Below are 20,219 nucleotides of genomic sequence, written 5' to 3' on the forward strand. Positions count from 1 at the left end.
GAAGGCTGAGCAAAAGCTCTGCCAAGGCCAAGTTACAAAAGTTGCCAGGGTAAGAGAGCAGGGCTGGGCAAACTCAGTGGAAGAGGCAAGGCATGGATCCTCATTCTTTGCAGAAGCAGCTTTTGGACCCTGTGCTCAAGCCACCAAAATGGGTCACAGTGATGGTGCCAGCAAGCCCAAAGGTCACAACTGCTGTAGCTATTGGACTGCCAGGCTTTCATCTTCTTCCAAAGTAAGATGGCAATCTTTCCGGGCATTTTTTGTGCTAGCCAAGGGGGCACAAGTCGATGTGGTTAATAGGCTAATGGGATAAAAAAGAAATAATCTGGGTTTGTGTGTACTGTGCAATAAACAGTAGAGTGTAACTGCAAACATGAGAATCTAGTACTTGCAAGCAGTCGACTTGCTGCAACTGGGAATTTTTTAAATAAGGCACTTGCTGTTCAAGGAGATCTAGGCGCTTTCTGCCTTTTGGCTCGGTTTCAGGAAATGCCTCCAACCCTTTAAGAATTGCCAAGAAAGGGCAAAAAAAAAAAAAAAAAATTGCCAAGAAAGGTACCAAGCCCCTCTGCTCATTCCACCTTAGAAACATGGCAGCCCATGGCGGTTGAGCACCTGGCCATGGAGGTGCTGCTGCTTTTTCTCTTAGTCACACTTGGTTACAACTCCAACCCTCCGCCACTGTAGCTATTGCACAGGAAGGCCTTCGGGCTGGCCACTGAAGGTGGCACCTCTCCGGGCTTCAATGCTGTTCATTTCTACAGTGGCTGAGATACTTTCTCTGAAACTGCAGAGAAAATACATGATGTGCATGTCAGTGAAGCACGCGCACAAGGGGAAAAGAGCTGTGTGCTCCTAATGGCACCCATGTTGGCCTTTCTTTTCTCCCCCCCCCCCCCCCGCCCAGTAAAAAAGCACCCCTAAGGCTTCCTGTGGAAATTACAGAAAACGCCCCTTCTCTCTAGCTTGTGAACCAGCCCGGACTTTTGCATATCCTCTTTCCACAGCACACATCCAAGCCTGCTCGAGTTCAGCCAAACCCTCTTGTGAGAAGGAGAAGCAAAGAGAACTATAATCAACCTGCAGGTGACAGAAGTGCTTCCAATGGTCTCAGCAGTACCAACAGCCAGTTCATTCCCACCCAGAGTTCCCCCTCATGATTCCGGTTGGGAACTGGGTGCCAGTGGTCCAGGCTGTCCCCTCTTCTTGGGCAACAAATGGGCAATAGAAGGCTGGCCATCCTGTTCTTTCCTCACTGTCTTGTTCTCCGCAATGGTCCTTTATCCTGAATGCAGGTTTTAGGACGAAGAGCTGGTGGAGAGAAGAGTGAAGTGCCCTTAGCTGTGATGTCTTTATCCATTTGAAGAAACCTCCAGCCATCGCAGGAAAGTCAACCAGACTGGCACCCCTTACCATCCCTGCTAACCAAGGCAATGAGGGTCGACCAACCTGGATCAGCAACTCCCTTTTGCTTCTTTCTGGAAGAGGATATAAGCTGGCTCTCATTCGTCAGCCGCACATCCTGGTCCTCCATTTGGTTGCTGCTGAGCCAAAAGGATCAAAAAGGTCAATGGACATCCTGAACGGTCAGAAGAAAGGTCGTTTTTGGAGTGGAACTATCTGCAAACCATACTTCCCTCCCTATTCGGTTCACAAATAATGGTCCTGCCCTCCCCACTACGCTGATTTGATGGGGACTGGGTACCACTGTGGCTCTTCTCTTGTCCCCCCCTGGGGGCACCCGCACCTCTACACCTAGGTCCTCGGTGGAAATCAGGAAAAGGACCATGGAGCTGAAAGAGCAGATGGGTTTGGCACAGGAAAATTCCTGAACCAAAGTGGCTTCCTACCACGGAAGCCTCTCTCACAGAAGCTCACATCAGATCATGCTTGTCAAATTACTTACCTATTGTTTGCTTTTATCTAATTGTCAGATGAAACATATGAGAGGCAGAATGTCTTTTTATGTTACTGATGTTTATTATTACTCGGATTGAAAGTAAACTGAAAATGATCAGAGGAAAATGATCACCTGCTCCCTAGAGAAAGAGTTACAAATGTACCCACACACCTAACCATGGTGCTCCTCTCCTGCCGGCAGATCTTCTCGTCCTCTGTGAAGAGGAAGGTGTGATGGGGAATGACAGGCTCACAGTTGGGAAGAATGCCAGGGACCAGGTGGCTCACCAGATCAAGAATGCCGTTGTATACCAGCAAATCGTCCACAAGGAGCTGGGTCCCAAAAACAGGGTAAAAAGTTTGAGGGTCTCATCATCACACAGAAATGAAGTCACTCTTTCTCTCGTTCTCTCTTCCCCCTCCCCTCTCTGAATGAATGCTGAATTAGAGGTTCAAGATGAGTTACTAAACAGGCACTTACTCCAAATTCCTTGACTCCTCGCTGGGGAGTTTTTGCATAATTCCATAGCTTGATCATGGAAATGGTAGTTGGCAAGTCAAAAATAATGTAAACTCGATTCACCTACCACCAGGAATGAAGCAGAGAAGAAATTCTTTAATCAAGAGAAATAATCTCTGTGAGGACTATTTTAACTCCAGTGAGGATTATTTTAACTCCAACTGTTTTGTACATGTTTGAAACTAAATCTGATTAACAGATTAAAGTTGCTCTGGGCTGTGAAACTGGATGTGAGGAGAATGTTCTTCCTCCTCCCATTAGTGAAAGAAAAAGAAAAATGAGGCTGCCCATGACATCCCAGGAGTTGTTGCCCTTTAACAAGTAAACAAGTGTGGGGGCGAAAGGAAACTTCTTTACTCAGAAGAAGAAATAATACATAAGAATAACATTTGCATCTCGCGACAGGGGAAAATAGGGTTTTAGAATAGAAAATAGAAATTAATTTTTTTTTGCTACCGGGTTCTGTGGGCGTGGCTTGGTGGTGGTAATGGTCATGTGACTGAGTGGGGGTGGCTGTGAGTGATGTCAAGTTGGTCATGTCCACTCAGTTACAGGAATGCTCCCCCACCCCTCACCCCAAGCCACACCCAGAGAACCGGTACGGAAAATTTTTAGATTTCACCACTGGACCAATCTCTTTTTCCCTTAAAGACTGCCCACTCCCAATATAGTATTTAGTATAGTATTTTTCCAAGCCCTGGAATGCTTCTTCCATAAAACTCAGAGGAAGCACCCAAATAAGGCAATTAGAGGCTCATCCATCAGCGGTTGGGACAGCTGTTCACCTGGTCTTTCAGACAGACTGTTAGGCAGTGCACGTGACTGAATGCAAAAGGGAAGCATACCAGCCCTGGCAGAATTGGTGCAAGCCACATGTGCCTTCCATCACTGCTGTGATTCACACCATCAATGAGCTTGTCTGGTGTTCGAATATCTCCACAGACTCCCTCCAGAACATTGACGCTGTCTGGAAAAGCTGCAATGTCTGAAAAAGGGCATCCATCAAGGAGAGCATCTGGCCTGGATAGTCTCCCAGCCCCGTTGCGATGCAAAGTCCCACAGCCCCTGAGACATCTGCAGAAGCAAACAAGGCTTGGGGTCCTGCCTAGCTGTCCTTCAACCTGAAGAGAAGCCTTTGAAGGCAGAGGAGGAAAAACTCCAGCTGCACCATAAAAGTGTCACGGCAGCAGCAGCAGGCAGGAAGATCACGCTCCTCTGTTCTTGCAGGGGCCCTGCTCTGGCCACCTTTCTCTGGCTTGGCTGTGAGCTACAGGGGAAGGGAGGCACCCTCAGAAATGGTTCTATTTACATGGCAGAAAGGATACTGTTCTGATTTAAAAGAATCTTCTCCCCGTGTTCATTATACAGCTCCAGCCCGTTTAAACCAATGTAATATGGATCACCCCAACTCGTGAGTAGCTGGAACTGGAAGATGACTGATGGAGGTTATTGAGAAAATATGTCTTTGTTAAAAGACTTCCACCCGACTCGTTCCTCGGGTACCCGCAGCAGATGGCAAAAAGCCTAAGAACAAAAGCCAGCCTTGTGGAATGCAAAGGCCTCTGATGTCTGCAGTGAGGAGTCTGGCAAGGAGGGGCAGCTGGGCACTGACGGGAACCCAGGGAAGCTGGGAATCAAATGAGACATCCTTTAGGAGAGCAGCCTGCAGAGAACCCCCGAGCCCCCAGCGTCATCCAGCCCAGAAGTACAACTGCCAAGGCCAAAGCCAGCTCCACAGAGAAGGATACATCCACACGGCATCAGTGGTGCTTCGTACTCCATGCTACCTTGCTCCCTTTTCTTCATTTCACTCCTGTTCAGTGAGGATGGAGACTGTCACAGCACTGTGAGATGCCATCATTACTGGCCACAAATCCATTTTGAAATGAGCATTGTCATCCAATGGAACAATCTTGTTGCCCAGACTCACCGCTCATGTGCCGGAGCAACTGTGGGACCCACAAGGTAGTTGATGAAGAGGACCTCTTGAGCAAAGTCAAAGTGACAGTTGCCTGGTCCTTTGCGAATAAGAAAGCCCCCTGGAGGGGAGATGCAGCAACCGTCCAACCACACGTGAACCATCTTTGCCTAGGGAAAAGCAGAAAACCAGGAAATGGCACCCACTAAAGAACTGGAGTCACATAGTATCAAGAGTATTAAAACTAAAGCAAACTCCCTCATCCGCCACTTCACCTCCCAACATGCTACCCAAAAGTTGAGCAGAGGGAAGAGGTGGGAACGACACAGAAAACCTTCTGCCAGGGGATCCGGCTCCTGTCTTTATCCACCTGAGGTTTCCTGGAGGGTTCTGCATTGGGCCTTACCCCTCGATAGGTGTCCTCAGGAGATTTGTTGTAATTCCAGATGCGAAACCCTGCAATATTTTCTACTTGGGTGAAATGGATGGTTACCAGGTGATCTTCTCCAGGGCAAAAGGGAATGAGCCACATGTGGTTATCTTCTGTAGTGATGTTTTTTCCATCAATCAATCTAGGAGGAAGCACAGGAACTGGCTGGGGAGGGAATTTGGATACCTACACATTTATTGCAGAAACGTATATGCCATGCCACTTGCTTTGCAGTTAATAGTGTTTCAAACTCTCTTCCATTTGATTACTTTTTAGCTGACTGCAAACCTTGGGAACTAGGACTATCTTTCCTGCCCGGAGGGTATGTACCACCCTTCCTGTGCCGTGGTCAGGCAGTCTCCACTAGTTTTCAATATCAAGGTTCCTGGGAGCTGGAGATTTTATGGAAATCCATCATGGACAGCATCATCCTGAAATACTATCAGCAGCCTATATCTGTCTTATTCATAAGCTTCCAGTTTCTTGAATGATGCTCACTTATCTAAGGTCCTTGAATCGTCCACATATTCCACAAGATCATTGAGATCCTGAGGAGAAGCAGAGAGCTGATCCACAGAGAATGGGATTGCTTGGCCATCCTTTCCAACCACTTCAAGTCCTGTCAGTCCAAGGTAATGTGAATCTCCCCAAGAAGCGGTGAAATTCAGCAGCAGGCCTGAAAGGAGACAGACATAGCACAGGATCAGCTTCTGAGTAGACATTAAACTTACTGCAAGGATGAACTGTAGCACAAAAAGGAACTAGACAGTTACTCCATTCCTTTCCAATGAAATGGATCCTAGTTATAAAGAAATGGTCGCCTTGGGGTTCTATATTTTTAACTAAGCCAACCAGAGTCTATGACAGTGGGTAACTATAATAAATTTAAAACAATATTAATTATAAGAATTAGAAAGCAAAGATAGTACCAATAGTGTTAGGCACCTTGAGTGCAATCCCAAACCATCTGGAGCACCATGTGAATGCCATCGGCATTGATAAAATCACCATCGGTCAATTGCAACAGGCAACTCTACTTGGAACAGCTTACATCCTGTGACGATACCTTTAACCTCATTGAACCACATCTGCCTATCCCAGGTTCTTGGAAGGACCTGATTAAACAGAAATGCCAAATCCAATCTAAACGTCTGGCTGACTGTGCAACCAACATAATTAGCAGGAGGAATTCAGTACCAGAGAAAAGCAGGGCTGAGCTACCTAAGGCATATATTTGTGTGCTATATTTTATGATTAAAAATCTCAGAAGTCAGCAAATAACAAAAACATTCAAAATAGGAAAATATATTTTCAGTCCTGTAGCATCATTCAGAGAAGGGCTGAATAATAAACAAGAGAGTCAATCAGAGGGCACCACAATCTGCAATCGAAGGTGCAAAAGTCACAGGTTTCAGAGGGAACAGCATTCCAGGTGCTGATGTCATGCTGGGCCCTGGTGGAAATTTGAGGCTCTACAGTTTTTGGCATGCAATAAGACCTCCCCCAAAACCTTAACAATTGGCCCAGCCTCTCTCTGATAAAGGACACATTATTCCTCTGCTCCACAAGATGCATTGGCTGTTCGTTCCAATTCAAGGTGCTGCTTTTGACCTTTAAAGCTGTTCGTGGCATAGGGCCGAGTTACTTGAGGGACCGCCTCTTCCCAATTACTTCCACCAGCCCCATCAAGTCTGGCAGAAATGACACGCTCTGAATCTCATCTGCTAAGGAATAATGTTTGAGGCGACCCAGGAAACGGGCACCCGCCCTGTGGAACATCTTCCCTCTGATGTGAGAGTATATATAACTATTATAACCATTAGTCAATTATTCTCCTTCTGAACTTTTCTTTAAAAGGGTCCCTGCACCTAGAAATCAACAGCACATTGAGTGAAGAACCCATACACACAAGCACCCTCCTTCAGAAGACAATGAAGATGGGAAGAGAGGACGTACATTTTCCAGAGTAGACTCCGGGTTCTCTGCTTGACACGGCCTCGGAGAGGGAATCTGACCCTGCAATTTGTTCCTGACTCTAAAAAAGTTTGGATAATCAAGGGACAAGTCAGAACAAAAATCCATTTCTTTTGATTGCAGTAGAAACATTCTGAGAAATATAGCAGAGTCCTTTAATTTTTAAGCAGTTGGAATAAAATGCAAACATCTCAAGCAGTCAATTACACAAAAGTGTTTCAATTAAGCACCAGAGTAGGACATTTTCAAAGCTCTCTTAAAGCCACTACAATTGTGCCCTCATCTTAATTCCCAGAGAAACCTCACTTTCACAGCTGGAACTCTCACCGGCTTGTCTTCTGTCCTGGAACCCGCCTGAGTGAAGGGCCTCTCATCCCCTTCGCCATCAGCTGTTCTCGGCCTCTTCAGCTCCTCCTCATAGCCCAAGCTGCACCTGCTTTCAATTTCCTCCTCGCAGGACTCATCGTAACAGTAAATGGCCTCAAGAATGTCCTCATCAGTTGTGAACAGGATGGTGTCTCCAAATTGCTCTGGACCTGAAACATTGTGAACTTTATGGTGACAATATCCACTAGATTAACAGCTCCTCCTGCGTCCTCCCTCTTCTTGGAAGTAAATATAAAGACTCATGCAAGGAAGGAACGAATATCCACAAATAAAAACTATCTTAAATCTATATTAACATAGTGCCTTGATCCAGCTAATGGAAGTCAGAAGCCTGTGCCTGCAATAAAGAACAAAAGGCTATAAGGAAAAAGTCAGGATGTCTGCATCAGGTTAGAGTCCTAAATGAACTTGCCTTCTACAGAGGTCCTGTGGGGTCTAGGACTAGTATTTTATTTATTTATTTTATTTATTTAATATATTTCTATACCGCCTTTCTCCCGTAGGACTCAAGGCGGTGTACAGTCAAGAAAAATATAGATACACAAACATCATAAAATTGCTAATTAAAATTATTATTATAACATAGTTTGGCCCAATTAAATAGAACCTAAAATTAGATAACATTTTAAAAACATTCACACGTACATTCACACGAACGTGTGAATGTACCGCCTGTTGGAACATCAGGGTTTTGAGGGCACGGCGGAAAGCACGGAGATCAGGGGTATTTCGTATCTCAGGGGGCAGTTCATTCCAAAGGGTTGGAGCCCTCACAGAGAAGGCCCTCCCCCTGGGGGTCGCCAGTCGGCATAATTTGACTGACGGTACCGAGTAGTCCCTCCCTGTGAGAACGAACTGGTTGGTGGGAGGCTATTGGTGGCAAAAAACGGTCTCATAGGTACCCAGGTCCTAAGCCATGGAGCGCTTTAAAGGTGATAACTAACACCTTGAATCGCACCCGGAAGACCACCGGGAGCCAGTGCAGCTCGCGTAGGAGAGGTGTTACATGGGCGCAACGAGCTGCGCCCATAATCATCCGCACAGCTACATTCTGGACCAGTTGGAGCCTCCGGGTGCTTTTCAAGGGGAGCCCCATGTAGACAGCATTACAGTAGTCCATATGAGAGGTGACTAGGGCATGAGTGACCATGCGCAAGGCGTCCCGATCCAGAAAGGGACGCAACTGGCGGATCAGGCAAACCTGATAAAAGGCACCCCTGGCCACGGCCGTCAAATGATCTTCTAAAGATAGCCGTGAATCCAGGAGGACACCTAAGTTGCGGGCTGTCTCTGTGGGGAGCAAGATCTCATCCCCAATTGTCAGTGATGATACCAGCTGACTATACCGGGACGGTGGAAGCCACAGCCACTCGGTCTTGGAGGGGTTGAGTCTGAGCTTGTTTCTCCCCATCCAGATCCGCACGGCCTCCAGGCAACGGGACATCACAGCAAGGGCATCACTGGGGTGGTCTGGGGTGGAGATGTATAGCTGTGTGTCATCAGCATACTGATGAACACTTACCCCGAAACCACGGATGATCTCGCCTAGCGGTTTTACATAAATGTTGAACAGAAGAGGTGAGAGGACTGACCCTTGCGGCACCCCACAAATAAGGTGCCTCGAGGTCGACCTCTGCCCCCCTGCCAACACAAACTGCGAACAGTCAGAGAGGAAGGAGGAGAACCACCAAAGCATGGTGCCCCCTATTCCTAACCCCTCCAGTCGGTGCAGTAAGATACCATGGTCGATGGTATCAAAAACCGCTGAGAGATCTAATAGGATCAGGATAGAGGAGCAACCTCTGTCCCGAGCCCTCCAAAGATCATCAACCAACGCGACCAATGCCGTTTCTGTGCTGTATCGTGACCTGAAGCCGGACTGGAACGGATCCAGATAGACAACTTCATCCAGGTATCGGGGTAGTTGTCGCGCCACCACATTCTCAACAACCTTCACAACAAAGCGAAGATTGGAGACTGGACGATAATTTGATAATATAACCGGGTCCAGGGAAGGCTTCTTGAAGAGGGGCTTCACAACTGCCTCTTTCAAGGCGGCAGGAAAGACACCCTCACTCAGAGAAGCATTTATAATCCCCTGGAGCCAGCCTCCTGTAACCTCCGGGAGGTTTGGAGTATAGTTTAGTTTAGTATAGGCTTTGGTGGGATTTTATCAGCTTGTTATAACTTTATTTTGACCTGTCAGATGGCCCTGGCTTCCTCTATGAATGGACATAACAACAGAGCATCCAAGGTTCTTACACCAGGCAACCTTGAATACAAAAGCCAAACACTGGAATACCAGACAAACTAAACCAGAATGGCTGAGCAAAGTTGTTTCCCCAGCTTACTATTGGCTTTAATGAAAAGTCTACTTCTCTTGTACAATTAACAGAGGAAAGAAGAAAGGCTAACTAGTTGGATGACCAGGGCCAAGATCTACCAACTAATACCCCCCCCCTTTGAAAACCCAAGTTTAAAATCAGAGACAGTCTGACCCCTACCTCCAGCTAATGTCCCTGAAGCCTTGGCAATTTCTCCTTGGAAAATGCAGCGCTCATCCAGGAGAATGGAGAGGTCCTTCACCCCCCGAAATGAATGGATACGAGACTTGTTGTAATTCCAGATGCGAATCATGGCTACCTCGCATGGCTTTGCAAAGTCCAGGCAAACACAGTGAGACTTTCCTGGAGTGAAGGGAGCCAGCCAGAGGTGCATGTCATCCTGTGTCCGGTTCACTCCATCCAGCAGATTAGTTACAATCCGGGGGTCTTTGCCATACGCAGGCAAGATGTTGATATCGGGTGGGCTGGCTGTGATTTTTATAATCTGGATGGGCTCACCTTTTGAGCTAAACAGCTCAAGTCCATTCAGACCAACATAGTGTCTGTCTCCCCAGGTTGACCTGATATCAATGTTTAAGTGCTGACCATGAGGTAAGACAGGGATTTTAAATTCACTCTCATCTTCCAGGTCTAAGCAGCTGTCGGCCTTCTTCTGTGCTGGCAGCCCCTGTGTCTGGTTCTTTATCCTGAGCTTCTGAGCTTCTTGCCGGCTAATTTTGTGCTGATGGAGAAACTCATCAAAAATGTCACCTTGGAAATCCATATTGGAGATTCGACCACGATGTGAATGATTGAATTTCAATAATGAATTCCAAGATTCCTGCAGCATGTACTCCTGAGAGGTGCCCCACTTGGCTCTTGAGGGCCTCGCGCTGCCCTTGGCCGGGAAGGGCTCCTCTGAAAGGGAGAAATTAGTTATTAGATAATGAAGGGGAGGCATCTTTTAAACAAAATGTACAAATAAAACGAGAGCAGCAAGTAGCCTGTAATACTCAGGAAGAGCACAGGAAGGTCAGATTCTGCTCAAAATGTGGCTAACCAGACAATCCCTAGAAGATCTGAGAGAATTTGACCAGTGGACATCAGCTCTTACCTTTGTCAAGGGCAGCATTCTCTGTATAGAAGGGGTGGCTGAATTCTTCCTCCTCTCTAAGATCTTGATCAGGGGGAAGCAGCTCAGTTGGACCACTGTGATTATAAAGAAGTGGTTTCAAGAAATCCAGGTCAGGGATGGACTCCTGGGTCTCCTCTGAGGGTCTCTTGCCTGCCTCTGGGGCCTCACTGCTGGGTTGCTGTTCCTCAGTTGGAAAGAGATGGGGACCCCCATCAGATGTTCTTAGACAGCCTCTCTTGATGCTCTCTGAAGGCAGCTGGACTTGTAACCCCAAAGGAGGCAGTTTTTGCTTTCCACAGCTAACCTGCATCTCCCGCTTTGTCTCAGGAGAGGTCAGAATACCGGGGGAAGTAAAACTGGCTAGCTGAAAATGTTCTTCCGTTTTCTCACTCAGGGAACTGTCATCCTCAGGGGAGACACACCTTGCAGTCTCCAGTGAGATGAAGCTGCTGCTGTTTGGGTTGAGTTGGAGATCAGAATCACCGGTTCTCTTTTTTTCCTCAAGGTAGTTTTCTTTTATGGAGGGCTTCCAATTGAACAGCAGCAGCTTGTCAAGCTCCTCTCTCGGATCTGCAGAAGCCCAATTCTTATCTATCTTTCCCTTCAGAGGAAGGGGAAGGTTCGTTGGGAGATCAATGGAAGTGCAGCCATTGCCATCAGAATCATGAGCCAAGCAGCCCTTCTGCAGTTCCCCAGCAAAGATTAGACACCCATCAACATATACAATAATATTTCTCGCTCCAATATTCAGATCCTGATGAGACAAAGAAAGATGTTCTGATGGGCAAGCAAAAGCCAACCTCAAGATTCTAATGTACATGTCTCTAATTGGTAGAAAACTGAAAAGGCCCCTGCTGAGATCTGAGGAATTAAATATACAATATGCAGAGGAAATGGGTTGAAAAATGGATAGATGTCTTCTTTCAAGTGTTCACCTGGCTTTGAGTTTGGGATGGGTCCTGGAAGACTGGGCAACATGGTTAAGTCTCATTTATAATATTCCATAGTGAGGCAACCTTCCTGTTTCCCATGTTCTCACCCAAAGCTGCTCCTCCAAGTTCTTTGCTCAGAAAAGGAGAATGACAGAAAAAAGCAAAATGGTGAACCCATCCACTTTTGGCTTTGGCCCAACTGGCACAAATAAGTGAGTAGGAACAAGGTGATTTGTTTTGCAGGTAAGAATTAGCCTCAACCTGACTAACACGGCCTTTTCTCCTAATAAGACAGATCGGGGAATCCACTATGGTTGAACATAGTTTAGGATGGTACTCTAAACTGTGCTCGGCGACAAGATGGCTGGATTTTTCCTACAAAGCATTTCATTTTGGATTGAGGAACTGACTTCCCTCCCTTTTTTTGGTGTTCTATTCCCTGAGTTTCTGGAGAACAGGGCCTCCCACTCACTGCCCAAGAGAAGATCTCTCTGAAGTTAGGCTCTCTTCTCAACACATCAGGAGAGGTCAGTCCAAAGATGCAAGACTGAGCTCAAGAAGTCAAATAGGGTTCTTCTAATTCAAATGCCATTTGAAAACCTTGGAAAACTACATGATAATCCCACGAGCAGAGAAGAGGTAGCAACACCTCTTGCTAAGTGCACATCTGAGAACAAGTCATAAAGGATCAGGATTTGCTTCTTGTCTAATCCAGCTCATTAAATCTTCTTTGCCACGAGGACTAGCTGGAGCCAAAGCAAACAAAGCAGCTGTTTCTGCAGAAGACATCAGACTCAGGGCAGCAGGACTTGGATTTGGCTGTTTTTGTAAAAGAACCCTGTTCCCTCCACAAATAGACATAGCATGTCATCAGTGTCACTCTTGGGCCAGCTAGAGTTCCCAAATGGAAGGGGAAGCCTTCTAAAAGAGCGGGGGGGGGGGGGGAGCTCAGTGGCCTCAGAATGCAGGCTGATATGAAGGAGGGCGGCACCTTCATACAAAAACATTCCATTGCCAAACATTTCCAGCAGCAACGTAACATTTCAACCTTGTTTAAAAAAATAGAACAATTTCAACCTAAAGTTAGAATTAACCCAAATAAAAGTTAACACAGTCATGGCTGCTTTGCTCCTCTCCCTTCTCCTTCCCCTGTTCTAGAACACAAGTTAGCTCCTACTAAGTATGAAAAAGCAAAGCTCTACCCCAGAGATTAGAGCAGTCACTTACACCACGAACAGTTGAGCTGTAGTTCCAGATCCTGATTCTGGATAGGCCAAAGTCTCCTGAGAGGCTGGGGTTTCGGACAATGAAGTACAGCTGCACTGGAGGCTGGAAGAGGCATGACCAGGGGAGAAGCTCTCTGGGGACCTACAACACAAGGAAACTGATGGTTGGCCCGTTACCCCGGAGCAAAGCACAGCACTGGCTCTGGGACCCCTGAAAGAAGCCAGCGAGAGGAAAAGCTGCGTGCTCCTTCTGGCTTGCTCTGTCTCTGAGCAAGCAGAGTCTGCTTGAAAGTGTGAGGCCAGTTCCAAGGCTGACCTGCTCAGCCTAATCCGCTTTAGTGCTAGTAAGAATGCCAAAGGGCTACCAGTGAGGATTAGCATTTCTGATCACCTCCTTTTTCCTTGGAAGGAATCAGTTAGCTTAAAAAAAGTTCCTAGTCTTACTGTTGTAAAACATGCCAGTTCAAAATTTTATTATACCTTTTATCATACAATTACAATTCTTTAAGCGAGAAGAGATGTTCTTTCTGTCTTTATTTACTGCAGTTCTTATGCTTGTTATTAAAACCGACTGCTGAGCTCAGAGCTGCTGTGCAATCCACAGGCCCTGGAACTTGACTGAGGTAAGTGGAGTAGGTTTGGTTCTTTGCAACAGATAGCAAAGCTTTAGTTCCAAAGCAACCATGGCCATCACAACATAGCCACTACCTGAGCAGAAGAAACAGAACCCGACATCTCACCAAGGGGTGGAAAGCTTTGCAAGAACCCAGGAACACTTTTGGATGCCAGCTGTTGTTTAGAAATAAACAACCCCTGGGGCAGATTCATTTGGTTGAGATTGACGGCCATAGAAATTTAATAAATAAACCTATGTGCAAAATTATGTCTGCTGTTCCTTGAAAATCAACCATTGGAGGCTTACATTTGTGCTTTGGATAACTAAGCAGCTCAGCTCTCCAGGTGGATCCGCATGTCGGATGTCCACATCGTGAGGTGACACAAACATTCTCTCAAAATTTGAATCAAAGAACTCCACTTCTGTCAGACCCACACGGGACATGTCTCCCCAATTGGAGAGGATCTCTATAGTAATATAGATGGCATCCCGGACCTCCTTTTCCAATTCCACATGGTCCTGAAAAGAAAAATTCAGGACATCACTGGAGAGCCTGATCTCAAACTGACCTGAATATGACATTCATGACAGTGCCAAAGAGACCTGGAGGGGCCCAGATGGATCCTGTCTGGCTTCCTGCAAGGCGTGGGCCCATGGCTCAAGCAAGGCCTTCCCCTTCAGTCCAACACCAGGCACAGAGCCTAAGTATTCCAACCCCACATTTCTGCTCTCATAGTCTACACATGATGTGTTGGAATGCCCCTTTTTCAGAAGAAAGCTGTCTGGAGTTCACATTCTCTTCAGGACCATGATCCAACCCATTCTGATTGTTGCTAATTAACACAACTGGGATGAAGATGAGGAAACTGCTGTTCAAAAATTTAACTTGCTTCCTACCAGAACAGAAAGCTGTAGCTGTCCAAAGCCCAAAGGTGCAGGGCCATGGCAGACGGACAGAGTCTCGGTCTTTTGCAGAGCTTTGAAAAGTTTCTTCTGTTGCCTAAACATTGAAGAGATCAGAGGCAAACAAGAAGCAAAATCAGTGCTTTTTTCTTTGGACCCAGAAGGACCATTGATTTGAACTCATTCAGACGCTCAGAAACTCTCAAGACAAGGACGTGAAGGTGGAGGGTGAGGTTGAGGTAGCGGTGCTGACAGTTGTGAATAATCCAGTTCTGCTTTTCTTGTTAAATGGCTCAAAGCCTTTATGCCCACACATGGATTATCAGCAACTTGAGAAAATATGTCCCCATTAGTTTTTTTTTTGATAAAGAATACTGGTGCAAGTTTGAAAAATATGGAATGTTATAAACCAAGAACCAGAAAGCTGAGATGCTGTTCCTTGTATTGCTCAGAGCACAACGTTCACACTTCAGTATGAAAATATTGACATTGTCTCAAATTTTTCTAAAGCTGAGTTTCTGAATCACCTTTTGCTATCCCACGCCCCAGCCTCCACAGACACCCTTTGCAGATGAAGATACTTGCCTTCCGGATGCCCTAGTAATTGGAGGCAGTGGAGAGAAGAACTAGCAAAGGAGTCCATTAGACATCTCCATGCAGAGATAAAAGTATATTAGCTCAGAACTCATCTTGCCCCTGGGAATGGACTCAAAGGATTCAAAACTGCCACCTGTTTTCCAGAAGTCCAGTCTGTTCCAGAGCTGTGGAGACAACTGCATCTTCCTGCTGTTTTGGAGGAAGGTCCACTGTTGCAGAACCAGAAGCCAGCAGTGACTGTACAGAAGGGAAATCAAAACAAACTCGCAAGAGAGCTTCAGTTTCCAGACAATGGAACTGGGGACTGGTCTGAACTGGGAGGTCAGGCGATGTGCAGAAGTCCCACGCCCTATTCAAGCAGTCAATGTGCCTCACCAAAGACTCTTGGCAGAGAATATTCTACCTGTCTTTCCTTTCACCGACCACAATCAGCAGCTAGATGATTCTGGACAGCAATTCTACAAATATCAGCAAGGTCAATTTTTAGTACGATTCTGCCATCGCCACACAATGCCTTTACACACAGGAGCTTTCTTTTCAGGAATGGAAAAGATTCACAATTCAGCCTTACCTCCAGGCAAACATGAGGAGCTTCTCTTCTTTGAAAGTTACTAAACTACTACCTTCCTGTCACTAACAGCTTCTAAAAAATGTGACTGAAGTAAAATCATTATAAGTGAGCAAATAAGTGAATGGGTATTCTCTCATCTAAGGGAGATTTCTCTGACTTCAGTTCTTACTGATCTAGTATCCACTAGTCAAAATATTAAATAATAAACTAGAAAAAGGAGACAGGAGAATTCTTCTTAAGAAAATTAGTCTCTATTTCATTGTCTGCAAAAAAGAAAAAAATTCTAGGAAGCCAAGGAAAAGAAAACCTTTGTTTAACATTGGACAGAGCACATGGTCCATTTCAAGGCAAATGGTTCCAAAGCAACATTTTGGAAGAACATCCTGATCCTCTCAAATCCCTCTGTGCAATGGCCAAATTGTCTGCTTCCATGGCAGAGGCCAGATGGAGCAGGGAAGTCTATGCCCAGCCACCTGCTGTGGCTGTCTTTGAATAAGACAGGTCCCCCGTGTCACTGACCTCTGCAGAAACCTCCAGCTGCCTACAGAACAGCTCCTTTTGTAGCGTCTCATTTTCTGCCTGCATAGCTTTGAGGACAACAGAAGCAGCATGTGCTGGATCCTTCTTCTCACACACATTTTTCCGAACAGCTGAGAGTGGTCTTTCTGATCGGCTTATTGATCCTGACATTCAAAAGAAACAAAAAGAAGCCAGAGGGAAGCAAGTTGGGCCTCAAACATCCCCATGCTAAGATTCTCGAGTCACAGGAGTGGAAACTCCTAGACAGCATAGAGACTAACAAGAGCAAAACTTAGTGGCAGCCTACAAGATGTCAGAGAAATAATGCCGTCTTCTGGGAAGGAGTTGGTACCTGGTTCCAGCCAAGACTAACAAAACCCCACCAAGTGAAAAGGTGTGGCAACTGAAGACCATACGACGCTTCCTGTGTTAGTCCCACAGAATGGGCCAAGCAAGTTCTGTTGATTCTGGGCAGCAATATTTCAAGAGCAGCAGCAGAATTATGGTGGAGAATGTAAGTGTTCAACGAACTGTAGTGGACAATTATGGAAAGGTTGAATGTAGCTTTACTACAGGAGTATTTAAGGTGGTGTGAAAAACAGAATGAATAAGAAATATTTTAGCGATGTTGATGCTGAACTATGTTTATGCACCAAGAAAAATAAGGAGAGTGACAGGCAAAGGAATAGAAGAAACAGTAGAAGTCAAAATGCTAATTAACAGGAAGAAAATTGAGTAAAGTGGCACATTTGACTGGCCAAAGGCAGATTCTCAAACTAATGTTCCTAAGCGCAGCTGCCACTCTTAAGGCCTGGCATTGACATCTAAGAGAACCTGCTACTCCAATCCAGAGAATCACACTTGGCACAATCCTCTCCTTTTCTCCAGGAGAGTGTTCTGCCTAACCAAGGAGGTCTCCAGGGGCGACCAGCATCAGAAAACCAATATGAATGTTAACACCCAGAATTATTCTGACCATGGGCTTGTTGAGAGAAGAGAAATGACAGGCACATTTCTGCTGCCTTTCACTACTGCAGCTTCTGTATGCCTGTCAAGCTCTTAAGGGGGCCACTTAGAAACAATCTGTCTCTTACTAGAGGCGGTTCCTTCCTGTTCTTCCAGGCACCGACGACCTGCAGCTGCTGGACTCATGGGTTTGATGGGCAGGTAGGTTTCAGCAGTGCCCTTCCTTTTTGCAGAGAGACTTTGCTCCTTCTTAACGCCTGCAGGAAGAGCAGACACCTTAACCAGGAACTTATTCTGAAGGCAGTCAGCATCCAGCATAGCCTTCTTTAGCCATATTTTAGATTGGGAACTGTCTTTAAATGCAACTGAGCAAAAGATAAGGAAAGCACCATCTCAAGAATTAAGAGATTCAAAGACCATCTCTGCCCTTGTTTACCAGGCACATAAAGGACCCTTTCTTTTGAGGATTGCTTCGGAGCCAAGCCAGCCAATGCACTCTTTGATTCTGAAGATAAAAAACGATCAGCACAGTACTGGATTTATCCAGGCAATTTTTAAAATACTTTTTAGTGAAGATTTAATAACAATGGTAAAAGACAATATACACTACATACCCTCTCAAAAAAAGAAAGAATAAACAAGGGAGAATAAAAAGTGTAAAGAAAAAAAGAACAAATAAGAAAAAGAGAAAAATATTTTAAAAAGTGACTTCTAATCTTCATCACAAAGAGGTCAAAGTTAGTAATTCTCCATCCCGTAATAAATGGACCTACCTGGGCAGATTGGCTTGAACTCCAACACAAGAGGCTCAGTAGCTGGAGCAGAGTCTGCATCAGGCAGAGGGGAGAGAGCTGCTGCTTTGGCAAGGAGCAGCTCAGCGGCCCCTCCCAGACATTCAGTGGGTTCTTTCTTCTCAGAAATTTCAGTGGGAACCTCCTCCTCGATGGAGTCAGAATCCTCGGAACATTCCCCTTTCACCTTGTTTCGGCTCATGGCAACATCCAAGCTTTGCCGGAGTTCCTGGGACAAAGAGAAGGAGCTCAAACATCGTATAACGGCTTAGCAGATTTCAGCTCCAACTTCTCCAGATATTACTGAAGGAAAATTTGGGAGGGCCACTACCAATCACTGCAGATGTAGACAACTCAAAATTATTTTGTCTTAACTTCTTTAAACAGCATTTCTTCTGCTCTGAAGAAAACATCTGATTTAAAGTAAAATCTGGATTAAAATATAAATGAATGAAATTTGCATTCATAGTTACTTCAAACTTAATTATCACCTATTACCAAATGAACTGAGAAAAAAGCACACAGATATCAAGTAGTTTTTTGCAATCTCATGTATAAAAAAATTAAAAGGAGAAATGATACAAAATCTGTGTGATGAGGACAGTTGGAAAGAAGTAGCTTTCTTATTTTGAAATACTAGAACCCAAAAACTTCTTATACCCTTACCTAACCATAGCTAAGATACTGAAGATGTGACAATGGCTCCCACCTAGAACAGGACAGGGAGGTTGCTAAAGGTTGTTATCCATGATGGTTAGTTAAACCCAGCCAGATGAGAATCTGAATGCCAACTGTTGGGCTGGAGAGCCAGATGCTTGAGAAAATATGCCTTTGATCTGATCTGCAAGACTCCCTGGATATCCTTCTGCTCTCTCTTTCTGGCATGGCTTTGAAAGCAACAAGAAGCAAGGCTATTTTGCCCAAGGTTACTTTCTAGGAGGAAGGAAAGGGTGTTTCCAAATGCCCGTGCTGGTGATTCATCTTTAATAAATAGCAGATTTGATCCAACAGATCTATTTACCTGGAAAGTATCATTCTCTTCACAATCAGTTGTCTGCAGATCTAAACTTTCCTCAGATTCAAAATCCTCAGAATACTCACAAGGGGGAGCAATGCAGAGCCTAGATCCAGTTTCTGTCTTGATCTGCACAGCTTTCTGAAAGATTGAGAAAAATCAGTACACAGCACACAGGATTACAGTATTACAGCCTTAAGAAATGTTGCTTTTAGAACTGTAGCCGTCACAAAACTCAGGAACCATTATAATCAGACTTGATCCAGACTGGCTCCACAACTCAGTCCTTGTTTTTTGGGGGGGATCTCCTTTATGTCTTCCAACAGATATTTGTTCTCAGTGCTTCTCTCTTATGTCTTTGTCTATGATTGGACCTCCAACCTTAAGGGTCGTACAATGCCCTATTAACAAATTGAAGAATGTTGCACGCCTGACACATCACTTCATTTATTTATATTTGTTGCATGCTGCTGTAATCCAAAAAATGCCAGGATGGGAACTCTAGTGCTGCCTCCTCTTTTTCATACCTGGAGCCATTCCCGACGTTGGATTTTACTAGGTGCACTTTGGGTGCTCCTCTCTCGCTCCTCTCCTTGTTTTAACAGGTCTTTGGTACTCACAGCTGAAAAGAAATGGGAAACAGTATTAGTAAAAGGGTCAAAGTCCAGACACCCTGCATAAATTCCATAAATAATTGAAATGGTCTGCTCTCTGCGCTCAAGAGATGCTTTCTCAGACTGGATACTATGAGTCAAATGTGTTATTTACTGAATAAAACTTTTGCTTTTTACGTTCGAAAAATCCCAGACCGAGGAACCTCAACCAGAGGCGACGCTGATCTCTGGGCGAGTTTTTCCCCTGAGCCTCCGGATGGTCGCGACCGTCAAGGAACTCACGGTTTGCTCTGGGGGTTCGCGCGCCGCCGCTCCCTAGAAGGGCCGGAGGGCTGATTTTGCGGCCGCGGCTCGCCTCCGAGTTGGCGCCGTTCACGTACAAAGTGAAGCCCTGCTCCAGCTGCTTCAGCCGGAGCTGCAGAGGGTCCTTCCTCTCCAGGGCCTTCAGGATCCTGGAACCGAAAACACGGGTTGTTCCTGGCGACGACGGGCGGGCGGGCGGACGCCCCGGCCCTCCCGCAGGCAGGCGGCTCACCTGTTTCTCTGCTGCAGCAGCACCAAGTGCTCGTCGTGCTTCTCGTCGAAGTCGGTCACCATGGCCTCGAGTTACGCGCGCCTGAAAGGCGAAGCCTGAGAAGCGCCTTCCGAGCCCCGTCCGCTCCCTGGGGGCCTGATCCCCGCGGCCCTCCGGCGACGGAGGAGGCGGGCCGGCCGAGTCTCCGCGAGAACCGCTGCTACTCCCTCCCGTCCCCAACCGGGCCGCCGGGCCCAGCCAGGCGCGGCGAAGCTGCCTCAGCGCCAGGCCCGCCGCCGTCTGTTGGGCCGTTGCCGTGGTTACCGCGGCGGCTCGGGCGTCCCGCGCCGAGGCGTCACTTCCTGCGC

At 46.2% G+C, this 20,219-nt stretch overlaps 1 protein-coding gene across 1 annotated transcript; it reads right to left on the reverse strand.

Moving 5' to 3' along the window:
• Positions 1–920: 920 nt before the first annotated feature.
• Positions 921–18,814, reverse strand: KATNIP (katanin interacting protein). The gene is made up of 22 exons (XM_070955084.1): positions 18,730–18,814; positions 17,691–17,937; positions 17,046–17,174; positions 15,952–16,115; positions 14,995–15,098; positions 14,259–14,361; positions 13,668–13,880; positions 12,747–12,887; positions 10,567–11,341; positions 9,633–10,370; positions 7,069–7,277; positions 6,724–6,802; positions 5,266–5,443; positions 4,744–4,909; positions 4,350–4,507; positions 4,168–4,232; positions 3,745–3,855; positions 3,265–3,404; positions 2,381–2,482; positions 2,072–2,232; positions 1,450–1,541; positions 921–1,311 (listed from the first exon to the last, which is right to left on the reverse strand). Exons 2-22 carry the CDS (start codon positions 17,908–17,910, stop codon positions 1,253–1,255), a joined length of 4,107 nt encoding a protein of 1,368 aa, XP_070811185.1. The 5' UTR covers positions 17,911–17,937; positions 18,730–18,814; the 3' UTR covers positions 921–1,252.
• Between the last annotated feature and the right edge of the window lie 1,405 nt (positions 18,815–20,219).

This window comes from Pituophis catenifer, unplaced genomic scaffold (assembly GCF_029215685.1).
Source record: "Pituophis catenifer annectens isolate HBS135680 unplaced genomic scaffold, rPitCat1.0.hap2 SCAF_16, whole genome shotgun sequence".
NCBI lineage: Eukaryota > Metazoa > Chordata > Lepidosauria > Squamata > Colubridae > Pituophis > Pituophis catenifer.

Bases quoted from the DNA above. Each gene is read 5' to 3' on its own strand.
- KATNIP (XM_070955084.1), bottom strand. From the start codon at position 17,910: ATGAGCCGAAACAAGGTGAAAGGGGAATGTTCCGAGGATTCTGACTCC. The intron at 13,881-14,258 runs GTAGGAAGCAAG...TTTTCTTTTCAG, and splicing joins AGCTACAGCTTTCTGTTCTG to GACCATGTGGAATTGGAAAA. The intron at 5,444-6,723 runs GTACGTCCTCTC...GTCTCCTTTCAG, and splicing joins CGGAGTCTACTCTGGAAAAT to GCCTGCTGCTGAATTTCACC.